Source organism: Thamnophis sirtalis, unplaced genomic scaffold (assembly GCF_051295495.1).
Source record: "Thamnophis sirtalis isolate CommonGarterSnake01/CBP01778 unplaced genomic scaffold, rThaSir2_p1.2 scaffold_4, whole genome shotgun sequence".
Lineage (NCBI taxonomy): Eukaryota > Metazoa > Chordata > Lepidosauria > Squamata > Natricidae > Thamnophis > Thamnophis sirtalis.
In genome coordinates, this window is record NW_028261384.1 from 30263454 (window position 1) to 30289590 (window position 26137).

General features: G+C 37.2%; 1 protein-coding gene across 11 annotated transcripts in view; it reads left to right on the forward strand.

Annotated features, from left to right (window-relative positions):
- KIAA1217 (KIAA1217 ortholog) overlaps positions 1-26137 on the forward strand; it is a 240015-nt gene that overhangs the window by 36126 nt on the left and 177752 nt on the right. Inside the window, exon 1 of one of the 11 annotated variants that reach the window (XM_087712696.1) lies at positions 145-342. The exons of the other annotated variants lie outside the window; for them this stretch is intronic. Coding sequence (XP_087568822.1) covers positions 235-342 — 108 coding nt within the window. The 5' untranslated portion in view covers positions 145-234. Of the gene's footprint in view, positions 1-144; positions 343-26137 lie in introns of those variants that run through there. 11 annotated transcript variants of the gene reach the window in all.

The following is a 26137-nucleotide window of genomic DNA, read 5'->3' on the forward strand; positions in this document are numbered from 1 at the left end:
CAAGTTGTGCACCTGCATGCATTTCAGCCACACCCAGATATAGCTATGCAAGCCAAGCCATGAAAAACCGGTATTTTCTATTTGTGAATCATATCTACACCCTGATATGCCGGAACATTTGCTTATAGATCTGTTTCAGTGCACACACAATATATATGCAGAATAAAGGCAGTATTTGGAAAACCGTGATGTAAGTTTGAGGGGGGTTCCGGAGATATTGCAGAGACAAATAATATGGACTCGAATGTGGAAGCGTCTTCTAATTCGCTCCCAAAGGGACGACAGAAAAAAAGGAATTTCTCATCTCTTTGCTGTTCCTGTGGCAAACACAAAATCAACCAGGTATTATGAGAGCATTTTCCTGCTTCACATCTGTAGTTTCTTATGCTGCTTCCAGGTATCATCCACCCTTATGCGAGAAAAAATATTTCTATAAACCTATCTGGAAACGGGGAATATTGTACTTTTTTGAACCGGTATTTCGAATGTCTAGGAACTGATCACATATGCTTTAAAAGATGAGGTGTTTGAATGAGCTTAGAAATTTAGTTTTACTAACTGTTGCATGTAATTATTCCAAAACTCCATTAAAAAAAAAAAAACCAGATACCCACTTGTTTAGGGTGTAATAATATTACTGCAAATATCCTGTGGTTTGTAAAATAAAGCATAACTTTTTAAGGTGAACTTTTATGGAAAGGGTAGAAAAACATCTTTGAAGATGGCATATTATAAAGAGAAGTCAGGAAGGATGTTTACTTTATGACATAAGGCATTCATTTTCCTATTTGTTTGGTGGTTATTTTGTTTGTTGCTTGGATGATTTCTTTCTCTTTTTCAGATTATTAGGAATGGATACATTTAAGTAAATGCTTGCATAGTCAGGGAAAGCAGCACAGAAAGTCCTTGACTTATGACCACAATTGGGAATGCAATTTCCATCCTAAGCATTGTTTTCATTAAGTGAGTCACATCCAATTTTACAGCCATTTTGCTGTGATTGTTAAGCAAATAATATAATCTTAGTCCTGCAGATATGGCTTCCTCATTGACTTTATCAGAAAAACCCAGGATAGCGGTAAATAGTGATCATGTGACCACCCAGACATTGCAACTGTTGTAAATACATGCCAAAATTCTGCCATTCCAGAATTTTGATCATGTAATTATGAGAATCTTGCATCAGCATAAATAAGAAGATTAATCGTAAATCATTTTTATCAGAGCTGTCATAAATTTGAACAAATGGTTGTAGGTTGAGAGCCATCGATGGGTATAGAGGAAATAGTGTCAAGTATTTTGAGGAAGATATGTGAATTTGGCAAAGACTTTAATGAGATCTTTGTTTCTATCCAAGTTTATTTTAAAGCTTAAGCTTCGGATACCTGCGTTTTCAGGAGTTGTAATCAGAGATGGCTATGGGGACTGCAAAAAGAAAAGAAAGAAAGAAAGCGGGGCGGAACTTCTCAAGAAGCAATGTAACTCCCAAGAATTCAAGATGCCCACTAAAACATTAAAAGGAAAAAAAAATGAAAATAAGAAATATCATGTTCACAGGACTTGATTGCTTGCTGGTTTAGATTCTCTTTTCAGGGGGAAATAAAACCTCTCAGGTTAGATTTTAAGTATGTGAAACAATAAAGCAGGAAGTTTGAATAGTGCTGATTTCTTTTCTATTGTTTCAGTGTCCACCATTAAAAAAAATCCAAAAATCAGAGATAGCCCTGTTGTATCAATGGTCAAGAATGTTAAGTTATAAAAGAGGTAGTCTGGAATATTTGAAGGCATCAGATTTATTACCTCTGCCTAGAGGAACAGAAGTTCAATGTAAGGGAGTTTGTCTTGAAATTAAGCATTGCATGTTCAGTCTTCTCCTTGTCTATTTAAATATGCTTCACTGAAGTTATACAAGTTCTGACAAATAAGAATAAATAATGTATATAGCTGGCTTTACAAAAAATACTTTACAAGATGTGTTGTTTCCATTGGGTTAGATCTTTGTCATATCTGTTTTACTAATCGGACTTAGGCAGCCCTAAGGTAGCCCAGTATTCAATTTTGAACTGAACTAGAACCCATATCTTTCAAGATCAAAGTTAATATTTTGCATGACTACCTCCACTCTCAATACACTCCATTGAACAAACAATGAAAGACTTGAATGAATGGGTAATTGCTGATCAGTTGAAGCCAGTCACGCTCAACCTATTGTGTTCCAAATACGGTGGGCAGTAATTTCCAGAATGCCTGTATTAAAGGCCATAAAGAGAAAGGTCTGAAATAGTTCATCTTTCTATTATTAAAAGTGATGAAAAGGTTCTATCTGTGAAGCCTACAAGCTGGGACAAAAGTAATAGTCTTATCCTCTGTTTATCCTCTGCCTAGGATTCTATTGGTACATTATACTTGAATTATGAATTTGCACATCAGATAATCTAATCTATGCAAATATTTTTCAGTGTCTTTTCCTAACCCAGCTACATTCTAGAATCTTTTAGTCTCCGAGAGGAGACTAAACAAATTTATTTTTAGTCATCTCATCCTCTAATTTAAGATAATTAAGAATTCCAGATTTTGTGGCTTGTAACTTATCCTATTCTTCTTCTTTTTGGAGATCACATCTCTAGGAATCTTGGAGAACTTAAAAGAATTTTTACTGGATAAATATGATCTTAGAGTAGCTTTATGTATCTAATCCAGTAGATCAGCTTTTTTTTAATTGCGGCACTTTAGCACCACAGTAAAATTTAGGAAGCACTTCATAGCCAAACAATTAAGATGAAAATTTCTTCAAGCAGACAGAACAACAACTACTAATGAAAACAACAAATACGGAATTTCAAATAGCATAATGATAAAAAATTGCAGGGACAGCTCTGCTTTTAAAATCCCTTTTAACTAGCATTAATAAGAAATGGGTTTGGAGTAAATGAGACTTGTAGGAATGAATTAAATTACAATAAACCTTTGTGATCTGGAGGAATCCTTTCAAGCATTACAGTCACCAATTTCCTGCTGGAGTTCATGCATGCTGGTAAGAAATCCTGGAGTATGAGCCCAGCCCATTAGAATAGCAGCCCATTGGAGAAGACTTAGTGACTAGATTTATTAAACATTTGTGAATAGGTTGAAGTGCTTTCTGTGCTTTTATGTCAGTAATATAGTTTTATTAACCCTGCCCCTGGCAATGAAGATGTACGCTATATAAATTCCTTTATGTGTTGTTGTTTTCCAGAGAATGAAAGTTTTGTCACTCTTAGTTTTGACAACAGTAATGTAACTTTGTCTACTAGAAAAGACAATGCTTAATTGTATTAATGAAAAGGTCACGGTTCTAGATTATATGTGTGTACAGCTGGCTATCCCTCCATCCCTCCTCATATTGTTTATACAAGTTAGAGACAGTGGTGAGCCTTTTCAGGCTTGGTATGGACGTGGTGGCTCAGTGGCTAAAGGGCTGAGCTTGTTGATCAGAAAGGTCGGTAGTTCGGCGGTTACTTGTCCCAGCTTCTAACAGTTCGAAAGCATGTAAAAATGCAAGTAGAAAATTAAGGATCACCCTTGGTGGGAAGATAGCAGCATTTTGTGTGCCTTCGGCATTCAGTCATGCTGGCCACATGACCACATCTTTGGCTCTTCGGCTTTGAAACAGAGCACCGCCCCCTATAGTCAGGAACGACTAACACATATGTGTGAGGGGAACTTTTACCTTTTATGTCAAAACATATTGCCCCCCCCCCAAAGCCATCCTCCTTAGGGTCTTCTGTGTACTTCTTATTTTTGAACAATGTTATTTTCTGTTGATAGGCCTCTGTGGCTTACCTGAAGCTTCTGTGGCGTGCATGAGGTTTTTGAAGCAGCTCCAGAGACTGTTATTCTGTGACCTCCTCGGCCTCCAACCGCCATGAAAGCATGCCCTCATATAATTTTCAGAGAGCCTGAATGAAGCCTCTTGCATGAATTTCAGAAGATTTGGAGGCCATGTGAGAGCACACTTTATTCTTGTGCAGCCTCCACAGCCTTTGAAAATCTCATGAGAATGGGTTGTGGTTCAAGAATAGGTGTTGTCAGGTGTACCGTGTTTCCCCGAAAATAAGACACAGTATTATTTTCTTTTGACCCCCAAAATAAGCGCTTGGCCTTATTTTGGGGGAGGCCTTATTATTTTTGAGGTACAGGAGGTGGCGAGCATGGTCACCTCATGGCTCCTGCTGTATTGCAATATTTTCGAGTAAGGTTTATTTTCAGGAGAGGACTTATTTTAGTGCATGCACTCAAAAGCCCAATTGGCCTTATTATCAAGGGAGGTCTTATTTTCAGGGAAACAGGGTAGGTGAATGCGGGTATGCCACTCAAAACATTGTGGCATAACAACTTTGACATGCATATCATAGGTTCGCCAACATTGGCCGAGGTGGCGCAGTGGTTAGGGTGCAGTACGGCAGGCCACTTCAGCTGACTGCTATCTGCAGTTCAGCGGCTCAAATATCACCGGCTCAAGGTTAACTCAGCCTTCCATCCTTCCGAGGTGGGTGAAATGAGGACCCAGACTGTTGGGGTGATATGCTGACTCTGTAAACCGCTTAGAGAGGGCTGAAAGCCCTATAAAGCGGTATATAAGTCTAACTGCTATTGCTATTGCTAAATCCTGTTCCATTAGATACAGTTTATGATTCAGTGCATTATGGAAAGCAAGCCATTATCTTAACTTACTTTGTGAACTAGGCATCACATTATTTGAGCTTAGTAATGGTGTTTTCTTAATTAAATTTTAGTGTTTAGTGTGTTGTAAAAATCCAGGATTAAAGAGACTTAGTGGAATGGGCGTAGTTTGCATTGTTCCTATCAAATTAATTGCTTAAAACTAGACAGAGAACCTTCTGTAATGGGGAGAAAACATTTTTCCCAATTCTTATGTGCTCTATTTGTCCTTCAGCTCCCACTTACCTAAACAGATGAACACCAGAGCTTACTCGGATCAGCAGGTTCCAAGTAATATTGGTACGTCTGTAGAAAGGAAAAAAGGGGAGAGGAAATCCAAGCCATTGTAGCCTAGATCTGGTTGCAATTTAATATTTTACTCTTACTGTAAAATATAACCCTTTCCTCCAAGAACAGAGAAATTAACAGCCTGCAGATTCCACACCTGCCAAGTTTCCATACAAACAACAGAAGTGTTTTTGGAATTTTTGAGGAGTATTATATAAACAGAGACATATTTTGAAAGAACCTTTGAGCAAGTTAGATAAACTATTAGATGGGTAAAGGTCCATTGTTTGTTAGCATTTCCATTTTCCTTGTTACGGAGTGAAACGGCTATTGACACAAGTTTTATAAGTTTCAAGAAGTTTATTCAAAGAAGTTTTGTTCTTGGTTTTTAGTTTTTGAAAACAACTTATGCTCTAATCAATCAACATTGCAATGAATATCCAAGCGGATGACCTCAATGAATAGTTTGGCTGTATAGCCAATTAGAAAAAAAAGTAGGATTCAGGAAATTATTGACCGGTCAACATGACATTCCTACAAAGTCCTTCAGCAGATGATTAAACTGCATATTTCTGAGCACTTGGACAGGAATGCAAAAGACAAAAGTCAAGTCAGTTATGTTCCAACCAAGTCATGTCAGACTAATCTTATCTCTTTTTTCAACAGAATTGCTAGCTTAATAGACTGAGGGAATGCTGTGGATGTAGTGTACCTTGACCTCAGCATAGCAACCACATCACTCACAATTTCTTCATTTATGAAGAGGTAAAATATGAGTTAGGTGACATAAGTGTTTAATGGATTTAGAATTGGCTGAATGATTGTACCCAAAGAATAATCAAAACAGTTCTACATCAGCTTGGAGCTAGCATTGAGTAGAGGACTGCAGAATTTTCTTGATATTTGCCATTTCTATTAATGACCTGGACAGTATTACATTTGCAATTGATTAAAAAATTAGGAAAAGTGAGGCTCTGGTGACCCTCCTCCCTCAACTTCTCCTCTTGTGTGAGGGGGAGGGATGACACAGCAAGGCCAGGGGATTGTGAGAGGGGGAGGAGGATCACCTGAAGGAAGGCCTCCACCATGGCTGCTGATTGTTCCTCAGCAGAAAGAGAGAGAGAGAGAGAGAAGGGGAAGAGAGGAAGAAGGGGAGAGAGAGAAAGAGAGAGATGGGGAGAGGGAGGGAGAGATAGGAGGGAGGGAGGGAGAAAGAGATGGGGAGGAGGAAAAAATGAGAGTGGGGGAGGAAGGGAGATAGGGAAAAAGAGAAATGGAGGGAGGGAGAGAGAAAGAGATGAGAGGGAGGGAAAGAGAGATGGGAGAGGGAGAGAGAAAAAGAGGGGAGGGAGAATGAGAGAAATGGAGTAGAGGGAGAGACAGATAAAGAGATTAGGGAGGGAGGGAGAGGAAGAAAGAGATAGAAAAGGGAGAGAGAAGGGGGGAGAGAGAAATGTGTGTATATGTGTGTGAATTTCCCATAGAAAAGAAAACAGCCACAAAACCTGGGAAGCCATGGCTAGGGGGGAGTCAAGTGACTCGGTGGGAGTGAGTAACATCGAGTTGGCCATGCCCACTCAGGATTTGTGGTTTTCGGTGTTTTGTTTTCTTTGGGAAACGGGCCCAAGTGGCTGTTTGAGTGTTTAAGATTGCAGACCTCTGGCCTAAGACCATATATTTTTGGTGGTCTTAGGAACCGAGACACTGGTTCCTAGGGTTGGAGGTCACCACAATATGAGGAACTGTATTAAAGGGTCACGGCATTGGGAAAGTTGAGAACCACTGCTCTAGAATAAACTAACTCTCATGATTATTATCTCCTTTGTTCATTGCTGTTTTTTTAATCCAGTTCTTTGGTTTTTTTGGATTGGGCTCATTTGCCTTTTAATGGCCCTGAAAGGAACAACAATTTGATCAAGGTTATCCAAGGAACTTTAGAATGGAAGTTGCATTTGATAATGGTTTAATACTTGAGAAACAATCCACTATTACTCAACCTGTGATATTTGGCCTGTCTGGTTGTTTCACAATTGTTAGAGTTACTGGCTCATGTATGTTTATTTGGTTGATGGGGAAGGGGATGGTTAGTGGAAAAAATTATGGAATTTTCTCTAAAAATATGACTTTGTTCATCATTTATATACAGGTAATCCTTAACTTATGACCACAATTGAACCCAAAATTTATGTTAGTAAGTGAGAAATTTATTAAATAAGTTTTTCCTCATTTTATGACTTCTTGCCACATTTGTTAAATGAATTACTGCAGTTATTACATTAGTAACATGGTTGTTAATTGAAACTGGTTTCCCCATTTACTTTACTTCTCAGAAGTTTGCAAAAAGTGATCACATGACCCTGGACACTGCAACTGTCATAAATGTGAGTCAGTTGTAAAGTATAGGAATGTAAATCACATGACCATGGAGATGCTGCAATGATCATAAGTGTGGAAAATGGTTATAAGTCATTTTTTCAGTGCCATTTTAACTCCGGTCATTAAATAAACAGTTGAGGATTACCTGTAAATGCTATTGTTTATATTATGTTTCCTCCAAATTACATTGTATGGTACTTCTTAGTTCATGCAGTTTAAATGTTTCTGAAAGCCACCCTAAAAATAAAAACCATATTTAGAAAGTAATGTAAACATCACTGATACAAATACCGTAATATGTGTAAAGTATAACTTTTACCACAATATTCTATTGCAGAAGTAGAACTGGTATTCAGCAGGTTCTGACCAGTTCTGTAGAACCAGTAGCGGAAATTTTGAGTAGTTTGGAGAACTGATAAATATTACCTCTGACTGGCCCCACTCCCATCTATTCTCTGCCTCCCAAGTCCCAGCTGATCGGGAGGGAATGGGGATTTTACAATATCCTTACCCTGCCACATTAACCAAGCCATACCACACCCACCAAGCCACACCCACAGAACCAGTAGTAAAAAAATTTGAATCCCAACACTGTTCTAATCCCTTTTGAGTAAAATTAATATCAATATTCCATTTCATTATTTGCCTTTTGGCATTTCTGCATTTTATGCCACTATTAATAGCATAAAATTAGTAATTAGTAACAAGTTGCAATATGAAATGCAAATCCTAAGAATGAATTGGTACATTGGTTCAGTGAAACATTTTTTTTAACATTTCTGTAATATAGACAATAGTATTTCAGTGCTCCTTGTTCATTTTAGTATCTTGTCTTTCAGGAAGACCGAGGAAGTCTAGTAAGGTAATATGAGGGAATAATGTGAGTTTAATTACAGCACATCCCAAGTGTGTGACCAAAGTGCCAAAACTTGCTTCTCTCATTCGCTGAATGATGCTTTGTGTAGGCTTTCATCATATAAACTCTGCTCCAATAAATATATGTATACATTTATAGAATTTCTAAACCATCTCAATCTTTTTTTAAAAAAAGATTCTAAGTGGTGTACCTGAGGCAATAAATAGCAAACCCATTTTAAAGTGTTACCTAAAGTGTTTTAAGTATCAAACTGTCAGTTAAGTGTTACTTAACTGCTGAGCTGGGATGTAAATGATAGATAGATAGATGATAGATAGATAGATAGATAGATAGATAGATAGATAGATGATAGATAGATAGATAGATAGATAGATAGATAGATAGATAGATAGATAGATGAGAGATAGATGAGAGATAGATGAGAGATAAGAGAGAGAGAGAGAGAGAGAGAGAGAGAGAGAGAGAGAGAGAGAGAGAGAGAGAGAGAGAGAGAGAGAGAGAGAGAGAGAGAGAGAGAGCATGGTAGTACTAAACACATTGAAATAGCTATCTGTACATTTATTGGAAAGAAAGAAAACGGATAACTTGGACTATCAAGTAGTTTACGTGCTTTAATAATTAATAGAAATAAAGTGATTCTGGGAAGAATTATTCACTGCAGAAAATGAAAGATTTCTACTACCAAAACCCTACCTTCCTTTCCTCCTCCTTCCTTTTTTATGCTTAAAATGCAATTGAAGCTAATCTGAAATTACAGATTTGTATTCTGCAAAAATGTCTGATGATAATATGGCTACAAATAGATCCATTCACAAGCCTTAAGATTCACATTCCAGTCAAAGCTTACTCAGAATGACACCCCGCACCCCAGTTTTGTGCCAGGAAGGCAGTTGGTGGTTCTTTAATCCTCATTGCTTTTTCATCTAAATTTGCAATGACTGGTCTGCTGTTCGTTTCTCCTCTTCCCTTCTTTCTGCACCATTAATTGGTAACTGATTTTATCTACTTCCACTAAATAATGCTGAGGTGGCACCATTGGCTTCGTGTGCTGTTCTCTGCATTGAAAACAAGCCAAAATCCCAATGACATTTATGTACACAAACTGCAGAGGGTTGAGTTTTTGAAAATCTGTTAGGGTCAACAAACCTTTTGTTTTGTACTCAATGTCACATTCCTGGAGGAAAGATCTAAATGTCGAATGAACTGCTTACATTAAATAATCAATCCCCCTTTTTGCAGGCAAAGATTTTTTTTTAAAGGAAATAGGTTTTAGAATGATGGTTTGCTGATAATGTATGCTGAGCAGTGGATGGCCATAGAAAAGACATAAGAAATAACAGAGGTGAACTATTTCTGGAGCCTGAAGCGAATGCATCTAGAGTTTATTTGTATGTGACCAGTTTGCCCCAACATAATTATGCACCAATTGCAGGATTATATTTTATCCCTCACAGCTAAATCACCAAAGACCACACTAATTGTAGATGCCAGAATTGGGCCAAATAATAATACTTTCATATTTAAACATGTATACTCATTTGACCCAAATTTAGGTAGATTTATTGATTGCTGTTATTTTAAAAGGCCATTGTATAAAGTGTCTGCCTCATTTATCTAGCCAATAAATCCAATCTGCATATATTAAATGGTTTGATTCTAGGTATCAGGCCTACTGAGTTCATCTGTTTTAAGTCTCAGAGGCTTTGGCATGGTAGATGACAGCCTGACATCCGAAACCGATAGCACTTGAGTTCAGTCTTTTTTATTCATTCTACAATTGATAGTCATCTTCTAAGAACCCACCTTTTAATTTCTAGATGTGCTCTAAGAATAACTAAACAGATTTGCCCTCGGGATATTGCTGGAACAAAATATAGTCAAATTTAAGTGGCTGCCAGGTCTAAATAATTTCATGCTGTCCTATTTAAATTCCCATTACTATTAAAGCTATCAAATAGAGAATAGAAATTCTCATGATGTTATAAATGGTGTTGATAAAATATCTTTTTCCGGTTAAAAGGTTTATTGATTGCAGGATTAAAATGTCTTATCCAACAAATAACAAGTAAAGTGGGTAAATAATTGGCTTGATTCACGTTGAAGGGAAATCTAGATAGTGAGAAAGACTTTTGCTGCCTTTATAGCCCCAGGTTGCATTTGACTCTTTCCTTAGATCCAAACTTTGCAAAAACGTAGCAAAACAGTACCGGATAAGACCTTATAAAAATAGTCAACTGCAAATGAGATGTGGTAATGATGATGTTTTTACTAGCATCATACCTATGAGTGCCAGGGCTGTATTTTGGCCATAACATTATTTAACATCTATCTTAATGATTTGGAGAATTTCTAAATCATACTGAGGACCATTTCTGTTCCATAGAAGATTATGTACATTGACGAAGCAGTTTTATTCTCCCATTCAAGATTGGTCTCATACTTCCTTTAATAGCCTTTGCTAAATGTGGCAACTAAAATTCCTCCAAAATAAATTGAGACAAATCCTCATCTTTGAGAGGAAATATATAAGAGCCGTGAATGACTGGTTTTAGATTATGTGATCAAGGAATTGCAATGCTTCAGCTATGTTGAAGTTTACCATTCAACCCACTAATGTTCTGTTTTAGAGAAGCCAAAAGCTGCTTCACTTGTGCTTTTTGTTCAAAGTATAAACACTATATTCCATTCATAATTAGAATATGAATGGTACTCAACTGACTTCAGTTATTACACATGGCTTTTTGATAAATATAATAATTTCTGTATTACACACACACACACACACACACACATAGACATACACACACACACATTAAGGCCTACTTTTTGAGATTTGTCTTAGGACCACTAAGTATGTGCCATGCATGGTAGTCCAAAGCCCATTGGATGCCAGGGAATAGTTAGCGGAATCTAAACTCTGGCTGAAAATTCATATGTTCTATTTCTTTTCAGCATTGTTTCTTACCTTGTAAACAACCCATGTATGTAATTGGTTTATAATTACATTTTGGAAAATTAGTCAGCTGACCTCTTTGAAGATCACCTGTTCCATAGAGGAGAAAGTCATGTTATAACTTACACATCTCCAAAGTGCAAAAGTGCCACACTAAAAAAGTCAGATGCTCATGTACGTTGCATATATTAACTGCCTTGTATATACATATGTAAAACTAGAAATAAATTTACATAATTTCAGAAGAAATGGAATGTAGCTATCACAGGGCATGGATTTGGCAACTTGGAGGTGAGTTGGGTTACCTGATAACATAGTGCTTGAAAATAGTTTTTTTCAAAAGTGTCTTAGGCCAAAGTTGTAGAACAAAGTTGTAGAAGTTGTTCTACTAGTTGTAAAACACACTGCCTCTGGAAATACATTAGAGTCCTTTGCTCTTGGCCTTTAGGATCATGTCCCCCCCCCCCCAAGTTAATCTTTACCCCATTGAAAAAGATTAAATGTCTTAATGTTATTTGTTATTTAGAATACATAGCTATAAATAAAAAGATAAAGTTACTTTTTTTTCTGTTCAGTCATGTCTGATTCTCCAAGACTGCCTGGACAAGTCCCTATAATTTTCTTGACAAGTTTTTTTTAAAAAAAATGGTTTTTCATTGTCATCTTTGGGCCTGAGAAAGAATGACTGGCTTAAAGTGTCTCTCCTGACTTTATTCCTAAGGTGGGACTAGAACTCATTGGTCTCCTAATTTCTAGCTTGATGCCTTAACCACCACACCAAACTGATTCTTGGTTTTCTTATTTTACTTAGCATAATACAAATTAAAATGTGCCCACATTGGGAGTATGTTATTCTACATTAATAGAATGCAACATATTTTTATTATATCAATTGCTGGAAAGTTTGATAATTTTTATAATTTTTTAAAATTGTACTGTAATTTTATTATGAAGGAAAATTAGCACAATTTTTTTATGAAGCACCAGCCACATCGCTTGGGCTGCAGGATGATGCAAACCCATTAATGATTTATTGGTTAGTCAACCATGTTGGGTTTTGATGACCTGTCAGATAAGTTATAACATGCTAAACTGCACAAACTGCAAACAGAAAAAATAAGGCCCTGTGTCATGACCTGTCTAATTTATAGTGCAACAATAGTTTGAAAACAAGTTGTACAAGGAAACATAATATTTCAGATAGGGGGAGGACATATATAAATTGATGTAGGACATAAAATATGACAAGAACTTTGCCAGAATAATTTTAGATTTTTTCCTTTTCCTCTTTTTTTCCTTAGTAGTCATTTTTGCTCAATAAATTTCCATTTTGGGGCCAACTCATACGGCTGTTTATTAACAAGCAGTTGTTTGCAGCCACTGTCAAACAGTTGCTACTGGAAGTGGTTTCTGGTTATCTTGAATGGGGCTGATGGACAAATTATTCTTTTGTGTCTTAATCATTGTAGAGTAAGGATTTCACAATTCATAACAAATAGTGAATATTTCCACACAGTGGGAACCCTATATGCTTATAATTAGGAACTGAGCTCCATTAAATGGTGTGGGAAATACCTCTGTAAAAGTGGTGCTGGATTGATTCTAAAATGAAATATAGGTTCTCTTCATTGTTTCAGCCACATGGAATTTTTCTATACAGCAGAAAAAAATCTGGTAGAGGATGATAATTGCTTATGTTGCTTATGTTCTTACACCAAATTATCTTCTGCTTTCCACATATTGAGCTGGTGAAGCAAAGAGAAGAATTATCTGTTGGTTTACATTTGCAGATAGACTTCAATGTGGAATCTAACCAAAATATATAATCTTCTGTGTATATTTCAGACTGTTTGCTTATTTATTGCATCACGAAAAAGAGGACGAGGAGGATAACAATTTGCATTAAATCTGTATATGTTCCTTTGATTAATTAGGATGGTAATATATCTCATCATAACATACTGTTATGATGAGATATATTACCATCCTAATTAATCAAAGTGACATATCTCATCCTATTAGGATGAGATACTGAAATACTGTTAGTGTACAAGATGAAGATACTTTCTGCTCTCCTTTTAAAAAAATGCCTTAAAACTGAACTTCCTCTAGATTAGGTGGATTCCAGTGGGTTTTTGAACATCTCCGGTCTATGCTCACTTGGTATTTTACATGTGTTTTGTTTGACATGTGAAAAGATAGGAGACAAGAAAGATGATTGCCATCTTCCAGTAAATTTCTTTCAATAAATCTTTCTGGGCTCAGTTTCTTTACAAAATGAACATGATAAGCAATTGGAACCAAAATTTATATGCAAATACAGCTGTCTGCTCTGAAAAAAGAACAAAGTGATGCTGGAGTGATTGCCATATCTTCAAGAAAGGCCAGGTCAAGATACGAATATCCCAGTAATGCCCTTTTACTGCGGTAGGAGAGTTTCTTAAATTTGTTAACTTTAAGCCATGCTAGCTCCGGGATTCTGGAAGTTGAAGTCCGCGTGTCTTAAAATTGTCAAATTTGAGAAACACTCTTGTAGGGTATATTAGTGGAATCTTGTCTGTTGAAAACCAGGGTTGCCCCCTTTTAAGGACAAGTTCAAGGGAGTGCTATTTTTCTTTTTCATACATCTTGCTTTCCTGGAGCTGAACAACTATTTCATCTCTCCCACATGTTTCCCAAGATGAAAACTGCATTTTTCATCAGTGGTAGAGAATATCCTTTTGGAATGAATATTCTGCTAAATTAGTATTTAAAATAGGCTATGTGCCCCGTAACTAGTAGCCATGTTATGATTTTATTGAAAAATTACTGGTTCACTTAACAACTACTGCAAAAATGGTCTTAAAATTGTGTTGGTCATGTGGGTGACCCGATTTTCAACTGCACAAGTTGCAACAGTAATGGGTGAACTCTATCATGGTCATAACTTGAGCATTATCTGTAAAAACCATTAGCTAAATAACTTGTGATAATAACCAATATGTTTATATCTATATGTCCTTTGTCTGTTCTAATTATCAATTTTTATTTTTTGGATTCTTTAATGGTATGTAAGTATGACCTTGACAGACAAGAGGAAGACATGAAGATCAGACATCCATCACGCAAAAGGTATCTTAGTCCATAGAAGCAGGGCGGGCGTTTCGGAAGGGAACTTATTTAGTTTTCTTGGGAAGCAAAAGAGCAGGAAGGAAGAAATAATTTCAGGTTTCTGTTAATGTATCCCTACAACAAAGATAAGACTAGAATTCATTGTTGTTCTTTTTGCTTAGACTACCTAGAAGGGATAGAAGTTTCTGACAAAAGTAAATTATTACATATCTGGGCAATTAAAAGATTGAGATACATTATAGCACAGCAGCAAAAGTATTTTCTATTACTTTAGGGTTTTAGCCAATAAATGATATTGAAACTAAATTCATTAAGACATTCAAGTAATGTTTTAAAAGTTGGTATTCTCCTATTTTTAAGATCTCTATAATAATTGCAACATCACAGGACATGGGTCAAGGATTAAATAACCTTTGAACCACATAGATGAATTTTTTCTGCATAGGCGATCTTCTTAAATTTGCCTTCAAGGACTCTTCATGGTAGAATATTAAATTGCAGCAATAAAAAGCCTTGTTGATATTTACAGATCATTAAATCTCCTAATTATTTCCCTGGTTTGGAGGAATATGTATAATTTTCTAATACTGTCCTCAAAAGTAATTCCCCTCCATTACAGCATTACATTGAGAATCTCTTCTTTTAAATAATTAACGTAACCTTATCCTATCCCAGAATCTGTAATGCCCTAAGGAGAATCCATAATATTGCAAGTTTTCTTTAATTTTCTGCCTCTAGGTAGCATGAAAATTGTTCAGTAGCATTCAAGAAAGTTTGAGACATACAAAAGTTTTATAGTATACATACTATAATGGGATTCTTAAAATAAAAAAAAATCCCTTCTCTAAAAAAGATTAGGCTAGTTGACAACTTGATCTCTTCTATCACCTAAGAAAATGACATGATAATTTTATTTTCATGAAGCAAGAGAGAGAAATTGATAAAGGTAATTTGCAGGTGAACATTCTACCTGTGCCCATTTTAAGCTGCCATTATTAGCTTTGTATTAGCTTGGCATGTTTGCCACTAATTCCATTAATAATGGAAATGTAGTTTCAGAACAGTCACTAGGTTTATTTAAAGTTTTCATAAGCACAATGCTACATGTGCAAGTGCTCTCTCCCCCCACCTCTCCCTCTCTTTCTCCATGTGTTGGATTTAGTAAGGTTTAGATCTCCAAGGTATCAATAGCTGGTTGTCCTTGTCTGAATAGGGAAGTTGGCAGAGTTAAGTCTATGAATACTTGGAGAGGGGTCAGTCAGGAAATCCCAGGACTATAGATTAGATACAGAAATGAAAAGAATGCAATGTTACGTCTTTCCATATTTTAGCCAAAATCCCTACTTGGGTACATCTCTGAAGTCATTAAGGGTTCTAGTTTGTGCATTAAAAATATTCTGGGGACAAACAGCAAGATAACACTCACATATCTATTATGAACGGCATCAGTGACTCCTTCTTAAGAGGCCATAAATTAGGAACTTTCACATGTCACTTATGACCATACTTTTATGTACACTTGATATTCTGCACTTTATAAACCTTAAGTACTAAGATACGTTCTCTGTAGTCTTCTTTTTCTTTTTCTTCTTCTTCTTCTTCTTCTTCTTCTTCTTCTTCTTCTTCTTCTTCTTCTTCTTCTTCTTCTTCTTTTCCTCCTCCTCCTCCTCCTCCTCCTCCTCCTCCTCCTCCTCCTCCTCCTCCTCCTCCTCCTCCTCCTCCTCCTCCTCCTCCTTTTTTTGGTCAAAGGCATGGAATTACTTGCTGCCTGTAATTTTCTTGCTGATAACCACAAACACATATTAACATCTCTCTGGTGGTCTCTTGTACATTGGAGGCGGCCACTTAGAAGTTGTTTAAGCTCTTTCTGGGTAACTGAAGATATCACAGCTACCTAGAAAAATGTATGTTTAACTGCAAAAGGTCATAGGTTCAATCCCTGCTTTTATCAGGTAAGGCTAGCTGAAACTCTGAAGTTTGATGTACCTTCTGCTGCTTAAACAACGATGACAGATATAGATTGGAATAAGATATCTGTTTGTCTGCTTCTGGAGCAGATGATTTGCACAATGCCACTTCAGTTGTCCAAAGCCAAAAGTTTGCTTATAATGCAGTCGAATCTAATAGGCCCGTGAGGTGAGAGGAGAAGGAGAGAGGAAAGTGGAAGGAAGTAGGAAAGAGAGGGAAGGAGACAGAAAGAGGCGGAAAGAGATGGACTGTCATAAAATTGAAAATGTGATGTATTATAAGGAAAATGTATAATAAAAATATTTTTAAAAATCTAATAGGCCCATGTTGTATGTTGCCTCCATAAATAGCTGTTAATTCATGGAAACAGCATCAAATTTTGTACTTTATGGTTCAATCTGTAGAGTGAATTAATTTTCATGCTTCTCTTTAGTGAACAGCAAAGGTAAATATATATAGGTTCACTCCTATTGTACAACTTCGGTCTTCAAAGTGTTGAACTATAGGTCTCAGTCACACTTACTCTCCCCATAAAAGTTTTCCAGTCGCTTGGTTTCTTGGCAGGCTTTCTTTGCATGCTCCATGCAGAAGTTGCTCCTGTTTCTTTGAAGTAGTTGCCAGAGCTTTACCATACCACGAATTATCTGATGAAGCTGAGGAGTGGGTAGATAAGCAAACTGTTGTAGTCAAATACTGTTCTTTGATTTATCTGGGCTTGTAATTGTGAATATTTTTATTTTGCTTGGCTGGAGGAAATATTCTCAGCATTTGAGCTGTGCTTCTCCTTGATATTAAAATAGTGCGGTTGAGATGCAGGAACTAAAAGCACCACCTCACATAAATTCCATCTAACAGATCCAAATCTTAACATGGGCTGTTTACTGTATGAAATATGGAATTCTCTCTGTTGGAATGGATATTTTTTGCAACTTACTATGCTTTAAAACCTTGGCTTTTATCCTGACGTGCGCTCAGTTCTCTTTGAAAAAAGCTTCAATACTTGGTGACATATACTGTATACCACATATTCATCATGACTCATTTCTGCCTGCTGTAATCGTGGAACAAATCTATAGACAGAATTTGGCGGACAAAATTCTGCATTGATCCAGAATGAAATAAAGACACAAAAGGCGAAACATTTTGAGTCCATAGTTTTCCAAGAAATCACCCATTTCCCTTTTCCATAGATGAAAATGACATTTCTAGAATTTCCATATGTGTACTAATTATCACTGTAAATCTTCAGCAATCTATGCACATTGATAAATGTACATTCTGTACTCCCCCCCCCCCGGTTACCAGCTTAAAAGACTGCTTTTGCTGTGATAGCCCCTTGAGTTTTAAACTTAGTATTGGAAGGGAGGCATTTGTTAAAATCAAAATGGATGCATGGATCTGCATTACAGCACATTGGTTGAAGTTAATTGTTCTTTTCCACATATCTTTCCTTATTCAAAACAATTAGAAGTCAATATACAGTAGAACCCCTGGTCACGAATTCTTCAGACCATGACCAAATTGGATTCTGACCAAAAAATTCACAATTTTTTTCCCTGGCTGATTTCCCTTTCCACTCCATTTTTTTTTGTAAGCTCCAAATTTCCAAAGCTAGGTTAGGGTCACAACCAAATCAGTTTGCGACCAAAGTTATGGAACGAATTATGGTCGTGACCCGAGGATCTATTGTAGTTTAGGAGAATGTCACAAAATCTTCAACATCTCAGTTTTTTCCAGGGATACATTCCCTAATAATGGCCTATGACTATGCAGTCAGCTCACTTACACAAGACCTGGGAGCCCAACAGAACCAGTCTGCTCTACTCAAGAACATCCCTTCAAGATGCTATTTAAATTATAGCTCATGTCTTACTATATCCTCAAACCATATATTCTTTTAAATATTAGTACAGGTATATGCATGATACCTTATAAAGTAGTCCCAAAATTGCAGCACTAATCCTGTTTTGGGAAAAAGATGACCATCTCTTTTGCTTGTAGGAATTCTGTTTTGGTGTGCTGAAAGATTGGCTACAATACCTTTCTGCAAGACTAGTACATTTTTTTTGATGATTTGTACTGAAAAGGCTAGAAGGAGGCCTTTCATTAAAACTTGAAAAGAGACAAAAAAAACAATGTTAGTGTTGGGCATTTAAGCTCCTTCATTTTCCTGGTTAAGTTGGGCATTTACTCTGCCTTCATTTGTTGCTCTAATTATAGGAAACTGTTCTCAATTGCCATCCATGTATTTTGAACCATTTTCATTTGTATAATTTTATCTTTCTAAGGCAAATGATTAAAATACCGTGCCCCTTCATGCATGTATTCTGATTGAAACTTGCATTAAATTAATTAAACAAACAAAAAGCAACTAGCTAACCTTTGGGGTTATATTTAATTAAACTCAGGAGACTACTTTTGTCATTATCTGGATAATTGATTAATAAGTTAGTTTTGAATAGTGACTTAGTGTTAATAATTAGGCATGTTTTCCCCATTCTAGAGTTTACATTTTCTCTACAAATGGGAAATAGAACTGACACTTGGCATTTAAGCCCTCCTTTACCTATCCATGGAACATTGTAATGGCAACTTCAAAAATGTGCACAATCCTAGGGCTTGAATGTTCTGTGCTGAAGCATACTGGGTTTTTTTAGCATGGTAATCCAAGCCCTCAGTAACTTTTTCTGGAACCGAACACCTGGAACGCCTATCCTCTAAAATAATTTTACTCTTTGAATTCTGTAGGTGGACTCTAAAAGAACTGGCTTAAATGAAGAACTTAGGGTTGTTTCAGAATAAAGACAATAAGGACAATCCCTTAGAGTGACGTCCATAGAGACATTATAATTTTTGTTCAATTGCTAACCTGCATCATCACATACATGTCCAAAATAGGTTAATTGGGGCCTGGACCTTTATGCTTCAACTGAGAAGTCTTGTTTGATTTGTTTGATCATCTATCAGTCTATTTTCTTGGCTTTCTATGGTGTTTTCAGGAGTTTTCTCCATCACCAAAGTTGAAAGGCATCAATTCTCTTCCTATCCCACTTCTTTTAAGTCTAACTTTTGCTCCCATAGCATTATGGGGGATAGCATTCTGATTTTCATAAGTAATAGACATATAATGACATTTGAATAACTTTTCCAGCTACTCTACTGAGTGCTAGTTTGTGGCATATCTTTTGTTCTTTTACTACTTATTCCTTTTATAAATGATGAACATTAATAGAAGCTACGAGGCCACTGCAGTAACTCTGTAGAAGTTTTGTATGTAATTGCATGGATTGTGCATATATGTTTACTTCTCTTCTGTCATGTTCCCCTCATATGCTAAATAAATTAATAAAAAGGAATATTTGTAGCTCTGGTTTGAACTGTGAGGTCTTTGAGCTTGAATTGTTTTTTTTGGGGGGGGGGGTAGACTTTTCATTACCAAGCTAGGTAACATCATTAGTGCTAGGATTAATAATTAGCATTAATGTGCCATTATATAAGCATAATATTTTGTGTAAAGAAGCTCCCATAAATAGATTGTAGTGGGTTGTACAGAATTTACTTTTAAAAGTATTGATGATGATAAAAGTAATTGATCTCCAACATATGATATGTATTGAAATTCACTCCATTGCTTTGGCTTATAAAATCATAATCAAAATATGAGCTGTTTACAGAAATTAAAAAAAATAGCCTAATGTAAAAGTTGACCAACAATCAAATTTATAATCACTTCATAAAGTATAAAGAGTTTTAAAAGGACATTTATTGGTTTCTACAATATACCTGAATATTAACCATATATGCTAACCATTTAAAATAGTTAGCAATGTCCTCAGTTAATCTGTTGTTAATGTTCCTCCATCCCATTGTTATTTAGGCGTGAACATTTTGCTTTTAATATGTGCATCTTCCACTTTTGCTAATTCATAAAAACAATAGGAGTGAGAGATAAGAAGAAAACTCTTAGTAAGTTCAGTTTTCAATTCTGGACTATACAAAGCTATTTTGAATTTTTTATTCCCTGACCATGACCCAAATTATTGATTACAAATAAAAAATTCTGTAGAGAATTATACAGAGGTGAAAATTCTATTCTTCACCATTTCGCCTCTGTTTTGACTCTGCCTCCCCCACATCCCAGAAATAAATTATATTTTCTGGATCTTGGATTGATGAGACTGAGAGTTAGCAAGAGTGGTACATTTTCCTACTGAATTCTAGAAATTCCTTTTCTCTTCTTTGGTGATAAACAATATGGACCTAGGAATCTCATGGGCGCAGGTAATGCTCCACCATCTCCTGTCTCAAATTACATATTTAGATTCTTGAAACAGAGTATACTTCCCTTTTATTCCCTGAGGTCTCACTAAGGATGCTGTTGCAATAACCAAAGGAATGTGAAACCTTTGATAGCAAACAATAAGCTTTTCTTTAGCAAGTACATACTCCACCTTTATTCTACTAAGAAGAAATATGGTGAAAAATATTAATATAGACAATATTTAGATAACTTTCTCAAGGTGAAACTGAAAAATAGAGACAATAAGCAGTGTTAATATATTAAAATATTTGGATAAACTGTGTTCCATAATAGTAGTAGTGGTAGGCATGTTAATCAGCCATGAGAATCTGTGCTTTTTAAGACTTTAAAGAGGTGAGGCCTGCATTATCTGGGGCAGATTCATTGCTTACTGTAATCAAAGCAGTTGAGAAGTGGCAAAGTGCATGTCTCTCATGCAAGTGAGTCACTGTTGCATGGCAAGAATCACTAAGGAATTTAGTAATGGGTTTGGCATGCACATGTTAGAAGAGATGGGTGATTTCTCTCTCTCTCTCTCTCTCTCTCTCGGGACAAGAACCTTTCAAGTTTGCTCTTGTCTGATTTCTCCTCTCCGATGCTGAAAGGCAAATAATATATGGAAAGACGCCATGAAGCTAAACCTGATTGAGCCTGTTTTCTTTGGCAGTCACTGGCTGTTGCTTCTTACATGCTTCCTTCTTAGAAATATTTGTAGAACCACCTTTTTTCACACCTCACGAGCCTTAACAATTGCACAGAAACTTCTTTGTACTTTATGGACATTTTGCTGGAATTGGTTAAAATTGAACGGTGGTTTCTAGATTTACTCTTTAAAAGGGAAAAAGAACTATATAATTTAGGAGGGCAGAAACTGTATTAATTTCTGGTATGTTTGTAACAGAAGATAGGTAGTAGCTTTTTTAACCACCCCCCCAATCTATTCTGTTGTTTGCTTTTTCTTCTACCTTTCCTAGTTTTCTTTTTATATGTTTCAGGCTTGTCTATATTATTTTTTGTGACTTTAACTTCATCAAATTTTTCTTAAAATATTTATTTGTATATTGTATATTCTTCAAAAATTCTGTTCAAATAGATATTTGAATATATATTCAAATATAAGGTAATGTTTGTGTGCAGGTGGTGTGTGTGTGTGTGTGTGTGCAGGTGGTGTGTGTGTGTGTGCAGGTGGTGTGTGTGTGTGTGTGTGTGTGTGTAAAACAACTTTCTTTGTTTCATACCTAATTTTGCATAAGGGAGCCATGGATCAAACAGAAGCAACTGAAGAATGTTTCCTTGCTTAAAAATGCCAAAAATTCAGAATCTTATTCCATTCTCAGTTCCTAACTACTAAGACCACTTGTGCATCAAATGAAAGAAAGCCCCCAGATCACTGGTGGGTTTCAAAAACTTTTTACTACTGGTCTTGTGGGTGTGGCTTGGCAGTCATATGACTGATTGGGCATGGCTAATTTAGCCGTCCATTTTGCCAATGTAGCAGTCCATTAAACAATACACATCAGCCCCCTTTTCTATTCTTTTTAATACTGCATGAAGTTTTTGCTCTAGTTTTTTTTTTACTAGAGGGGAGAGGTTGGCAATGCCTGGGGATTTTTTCCTATGTGTTAGAGGCACCAAAATAATCATTTAAGGTCTCCTGCTGGAGCAGAGGGTTGGACTAGATGACCTTTGAGGTCCCTTCCAGCCCTGGATTGCTGTATTGTTTCAAAGCATCCTCTGAAGCTGCGTCTAGTGCCAGGTTTGTGGTCCTTCCTTCCTGTCATTTTTCTCTCCGTCCCTCCCCATCCCTCCATCCATATCTCATTCACTTTCCCTTCCCTTCCCTCTTTCTCCCCTCCCTCCCTCTTTATTTCTTTCTCCCTCCCTTCCCTCCCTTTCTCCCTCTCCCTTCCTCCCTCCCTCCCTTCTTCCCTTCATTTCTCCGTTTCTCCCTTCCTGTGAAGAACCCAAGATAGTCTTTGGTTTCTTCCTCCAACCAAAGACTATCTGGGGTTCTTTGAAACTGAGAACATGCCCATTGATCATCTGCCATTTTTAGAGTTCCACTATTTATTAGCTTAGCCTGAGCAAGGATAGCTAGCAGCACTTTCAATAAGCTCTCAACTCAAGCTCCATGCACTTGGAGTTCCCCAAACGGTGAATTCTTTCTTTCTTTCTCCCTTGAAGCCCCCCCCCAGCCCATTTTTGCTCCCAGGGGGCTGCAGGGAGGATTGCTAGGCACCCCCATGCCCTGGTTTGGGCCTGGAATGGGTGGGGAATGTAAGGTTGCAAGCCCAGTGGGGGCAGGCAGCAAACTCCAGGGAGGGGGGGACTAGCGAGACTTACCTGTAGGCAGGAGGCGGCAGCTCAGTTGGGGCGCAGGAGAGGCACCATGTGGCAGTTTAGGCAGGCAAGCCATCTGGGAAGTGAGGAGTGACTGGGTAGAGCGAGCGACCGAGGAACTGGTTCAGGGGCATGGCAGGCTGGTTTACTGCCAGTTCCAATGATCCAAGCCTCTAAACCTCTACCGGTTCGGCCGAACCAGTAGAAACCCACCACTGCCCCAGATTATGAAACTGTATCCTAGGAAGGTGTGCAATCTGACCAGAATACTCTTCATTTTCAAATTTCTGACCTGAAAATGCTTATCGACTGTACTTCCACCTTATCTGAATTACTTCAAGTCGTTTGGCTTTCCTCCAAGCAACTGTCAAGTACTGCATTTGTGTGGAATAACAAGATAGATCTGATAATGTGGTCCACACAACTGTATTCCTAATCTCTGGATAATCAGCTCCAGCAGTCAGTCAGATACTGAACAGGAGGGAGGAAAAGAATATATTTTTGGACCAATAAAGCAAGTATCTTTGAGATGAACAGAAATCTCCCATAGCCTCTCTTTGCTGGTGGTCCTGCAGATAGGATTGGAAAACATCTCTAGTTTCCAAATCATTAAACAACTTGTATTTTAAATTCTTTTGCTATTGATCATCCAGTGTGGAATTTACTTTTTCATAAAGCTGACCACCAGCTAACATTTTCTTTGAGCTGCACATTTGTAGTTTCTCCATCCTACCAATCCTGATCAGTGAATATGGGAATGTAGGATTTGGGGATGCCAGTATGAATCATTTTATGTTTAATTACATTATTGTTGGTTCCATAGATCCTCCTGGAGTTCATAATTATCTTTTTATTTTAACTATTGCCTATCTTTCTCTGTTTTGATCACTCCTAAGTATAAATCACTCATGAAGAAGTTTATAATATAGATCTTAATCAGACAGGATCCCTGTAATTATATCACACATATAACAACTTTTAAACTATTGTTCCAGAGCAGGAGTGCCAAACTCAACTTCATCAAGGTCATGTTTGACATTGAGGGGCTGGGGTAGGCATGGACAGGGTGGGTGTGGCCAGCTCAACATCACTCGTATCAGGAGGCACCTGTGGTGGCTCGAGCACTCTGCCAGCAAAAACAGGTTTCCAAGTTCTGTTTTCAGCTGCGATGCCCTCCTGCATCGCTCTTCCAGTGAAAACAGAGCTTGGGAGGATGCAGTCCTCCCAAGCTCCATTTTTGCTGGCAGAGGCACTGTGGGCCAGTCCTTCACTGTTTCCAGGGCAGCCCCGCAGGCCAGATCTAAGCACCCTGCGGGCCAGAACTGGTCCCTGAACCTTGAGTTTGACACCCCTGTTCTAGAAGAAGACTTGTTCCATGGTTGCTACATTTCCTTCATCAAAAGCTTTTGAATATTGCTATAACAATTGGGATGATCATCACATGCCAGAAAAAACTAGACTGTCTTTATTTCTTTTATTGAATCAGATATAGTAACTCAAGGGTGTCAAACTTGCATCATCACAGCGGTGCCATGTGATGTATTGGGACTTTCTCCCCTTTCGCTTAACTGGGTGTGGGCATGGCCAGCTCGTGACACATCCAGCCTGCAGCCATGAGTTTGACAGCCCTGGAGTAATTCAGATTTAGAAGGTGCTTAAGGAAACAAAAGGCACCTCCAAACCATATTTTGCCTTCTTTGCAGGGAGGGGAAACAACCCTAGATTTGATTACATTAAAGTGTTTTTTTCCCCTGAGAGGTTGATTTATTTATTTACTCAATTTCAAAATCCCAGTAATTGCTGCAGTTCCTACTCAAAGGAACTTTTCTCTCATCTTGCTTCTAGTCATTGGGATCCAGCTATGCTTTTCCCCCTCTAAACTCATTTCCCAACTTCAGCAAATTCCAGATTGTGGAGTTCAACTCCCAGAATTCCCCAACTAATGTAGCCATTTATGAGAATTCTGGGAGTTGAAGCCTGGGTTGGGAAATATTGCTGTAGAGTGTCCCTGTTCCCTGAAAATAAGATCTCCCCCCGATAATAAGCCCAATCAGGCTTTTGAGCGCATGTGCTAAAATAAGCTCTCCCCCGAAAATAAGTCCTCCCTGAAAATATTGCAACACAGTAACAGCCATGAGGTGATCAAGCTCACTGCCTCCTGCACCTCAACAATAATAAGACCTCCCCAAAAATAAGGCCAAGCGCTTATTTCGGGGGACAAAAGAAAATAAGATCCTGTCTTATTTTCAGGAAAACATGGTTACGCTTGTCTTGTCAACTCACTGGGACTTTTAGATGCAGCAGGGAATCTAGAAAAGGGTACCTATGAAACTTTGGAAGGAATGTATTATTATTATTTTGTACAATTGACTTTTCTTTTTTAAATTTTTAATCATTTCAGTCTATTTCAATTATATTTTTCAAATTGCCAGACCACGCAAATTATACATACTGAAAAACTGGGAGCAGGAGTCCAAGTGGCAATTTATTTTCTATATGGAAAAAACATGGGCAGATTTATATTATTAGAGATAGGACATTAAGTAAATGCTGTTTTTTTTTACTGTTCAGTTGGTCAGCTGAAGAAGAGAATTAGGATGCACTGTCTAGGTCTACCACATTTCAGATGCAGAATTCCAGTTGACTCAAAAGGCAGTGAAGAGAGAGATAAAATTGTTTGTTTTTTTAATTATCTTTTGCTCTTTTGGATTTTTGCAGCCCAGTTATGGTAGCTCAAACATTAATTAGTGCATTTCTACACTAGCAGAAGTAAGCATGATTTCAGGTCAAATTCAAATCATTTGTGGGAATTTGGAGAGTAGAAAATTAATATTCTGGAGTTGCTGACGTTTGTCAGAACAGATTTATCCTCCTGTTGGTTGGTTTCAAAAAATGCAGAAGGATTTAGTCAGGCAGAGCTTAAGTTTTTGGAAGCCATGCTGATTCTCTTTCAGTAGGACTTTTTTATTCTGTGAGCTTAATTATTTTATACGGAATAATGTTTTCCACTTGACTACTAAGAACAGATGTTAAATTAATTGGTCAATCATTTTCTGGATATCCTTTTGTTTCAGGTATGTGCCCTTATAGAAAACAGTAGATGCTCTTTATAGCAATCAATCAATCAAACCTTTATTGCATATACTAGCTAAGCCCTTTACTGAAATTCTTTTATGGCAGATCTTTGGAGCATCCACTCATCATTGGCATGAAAATTTTAGCC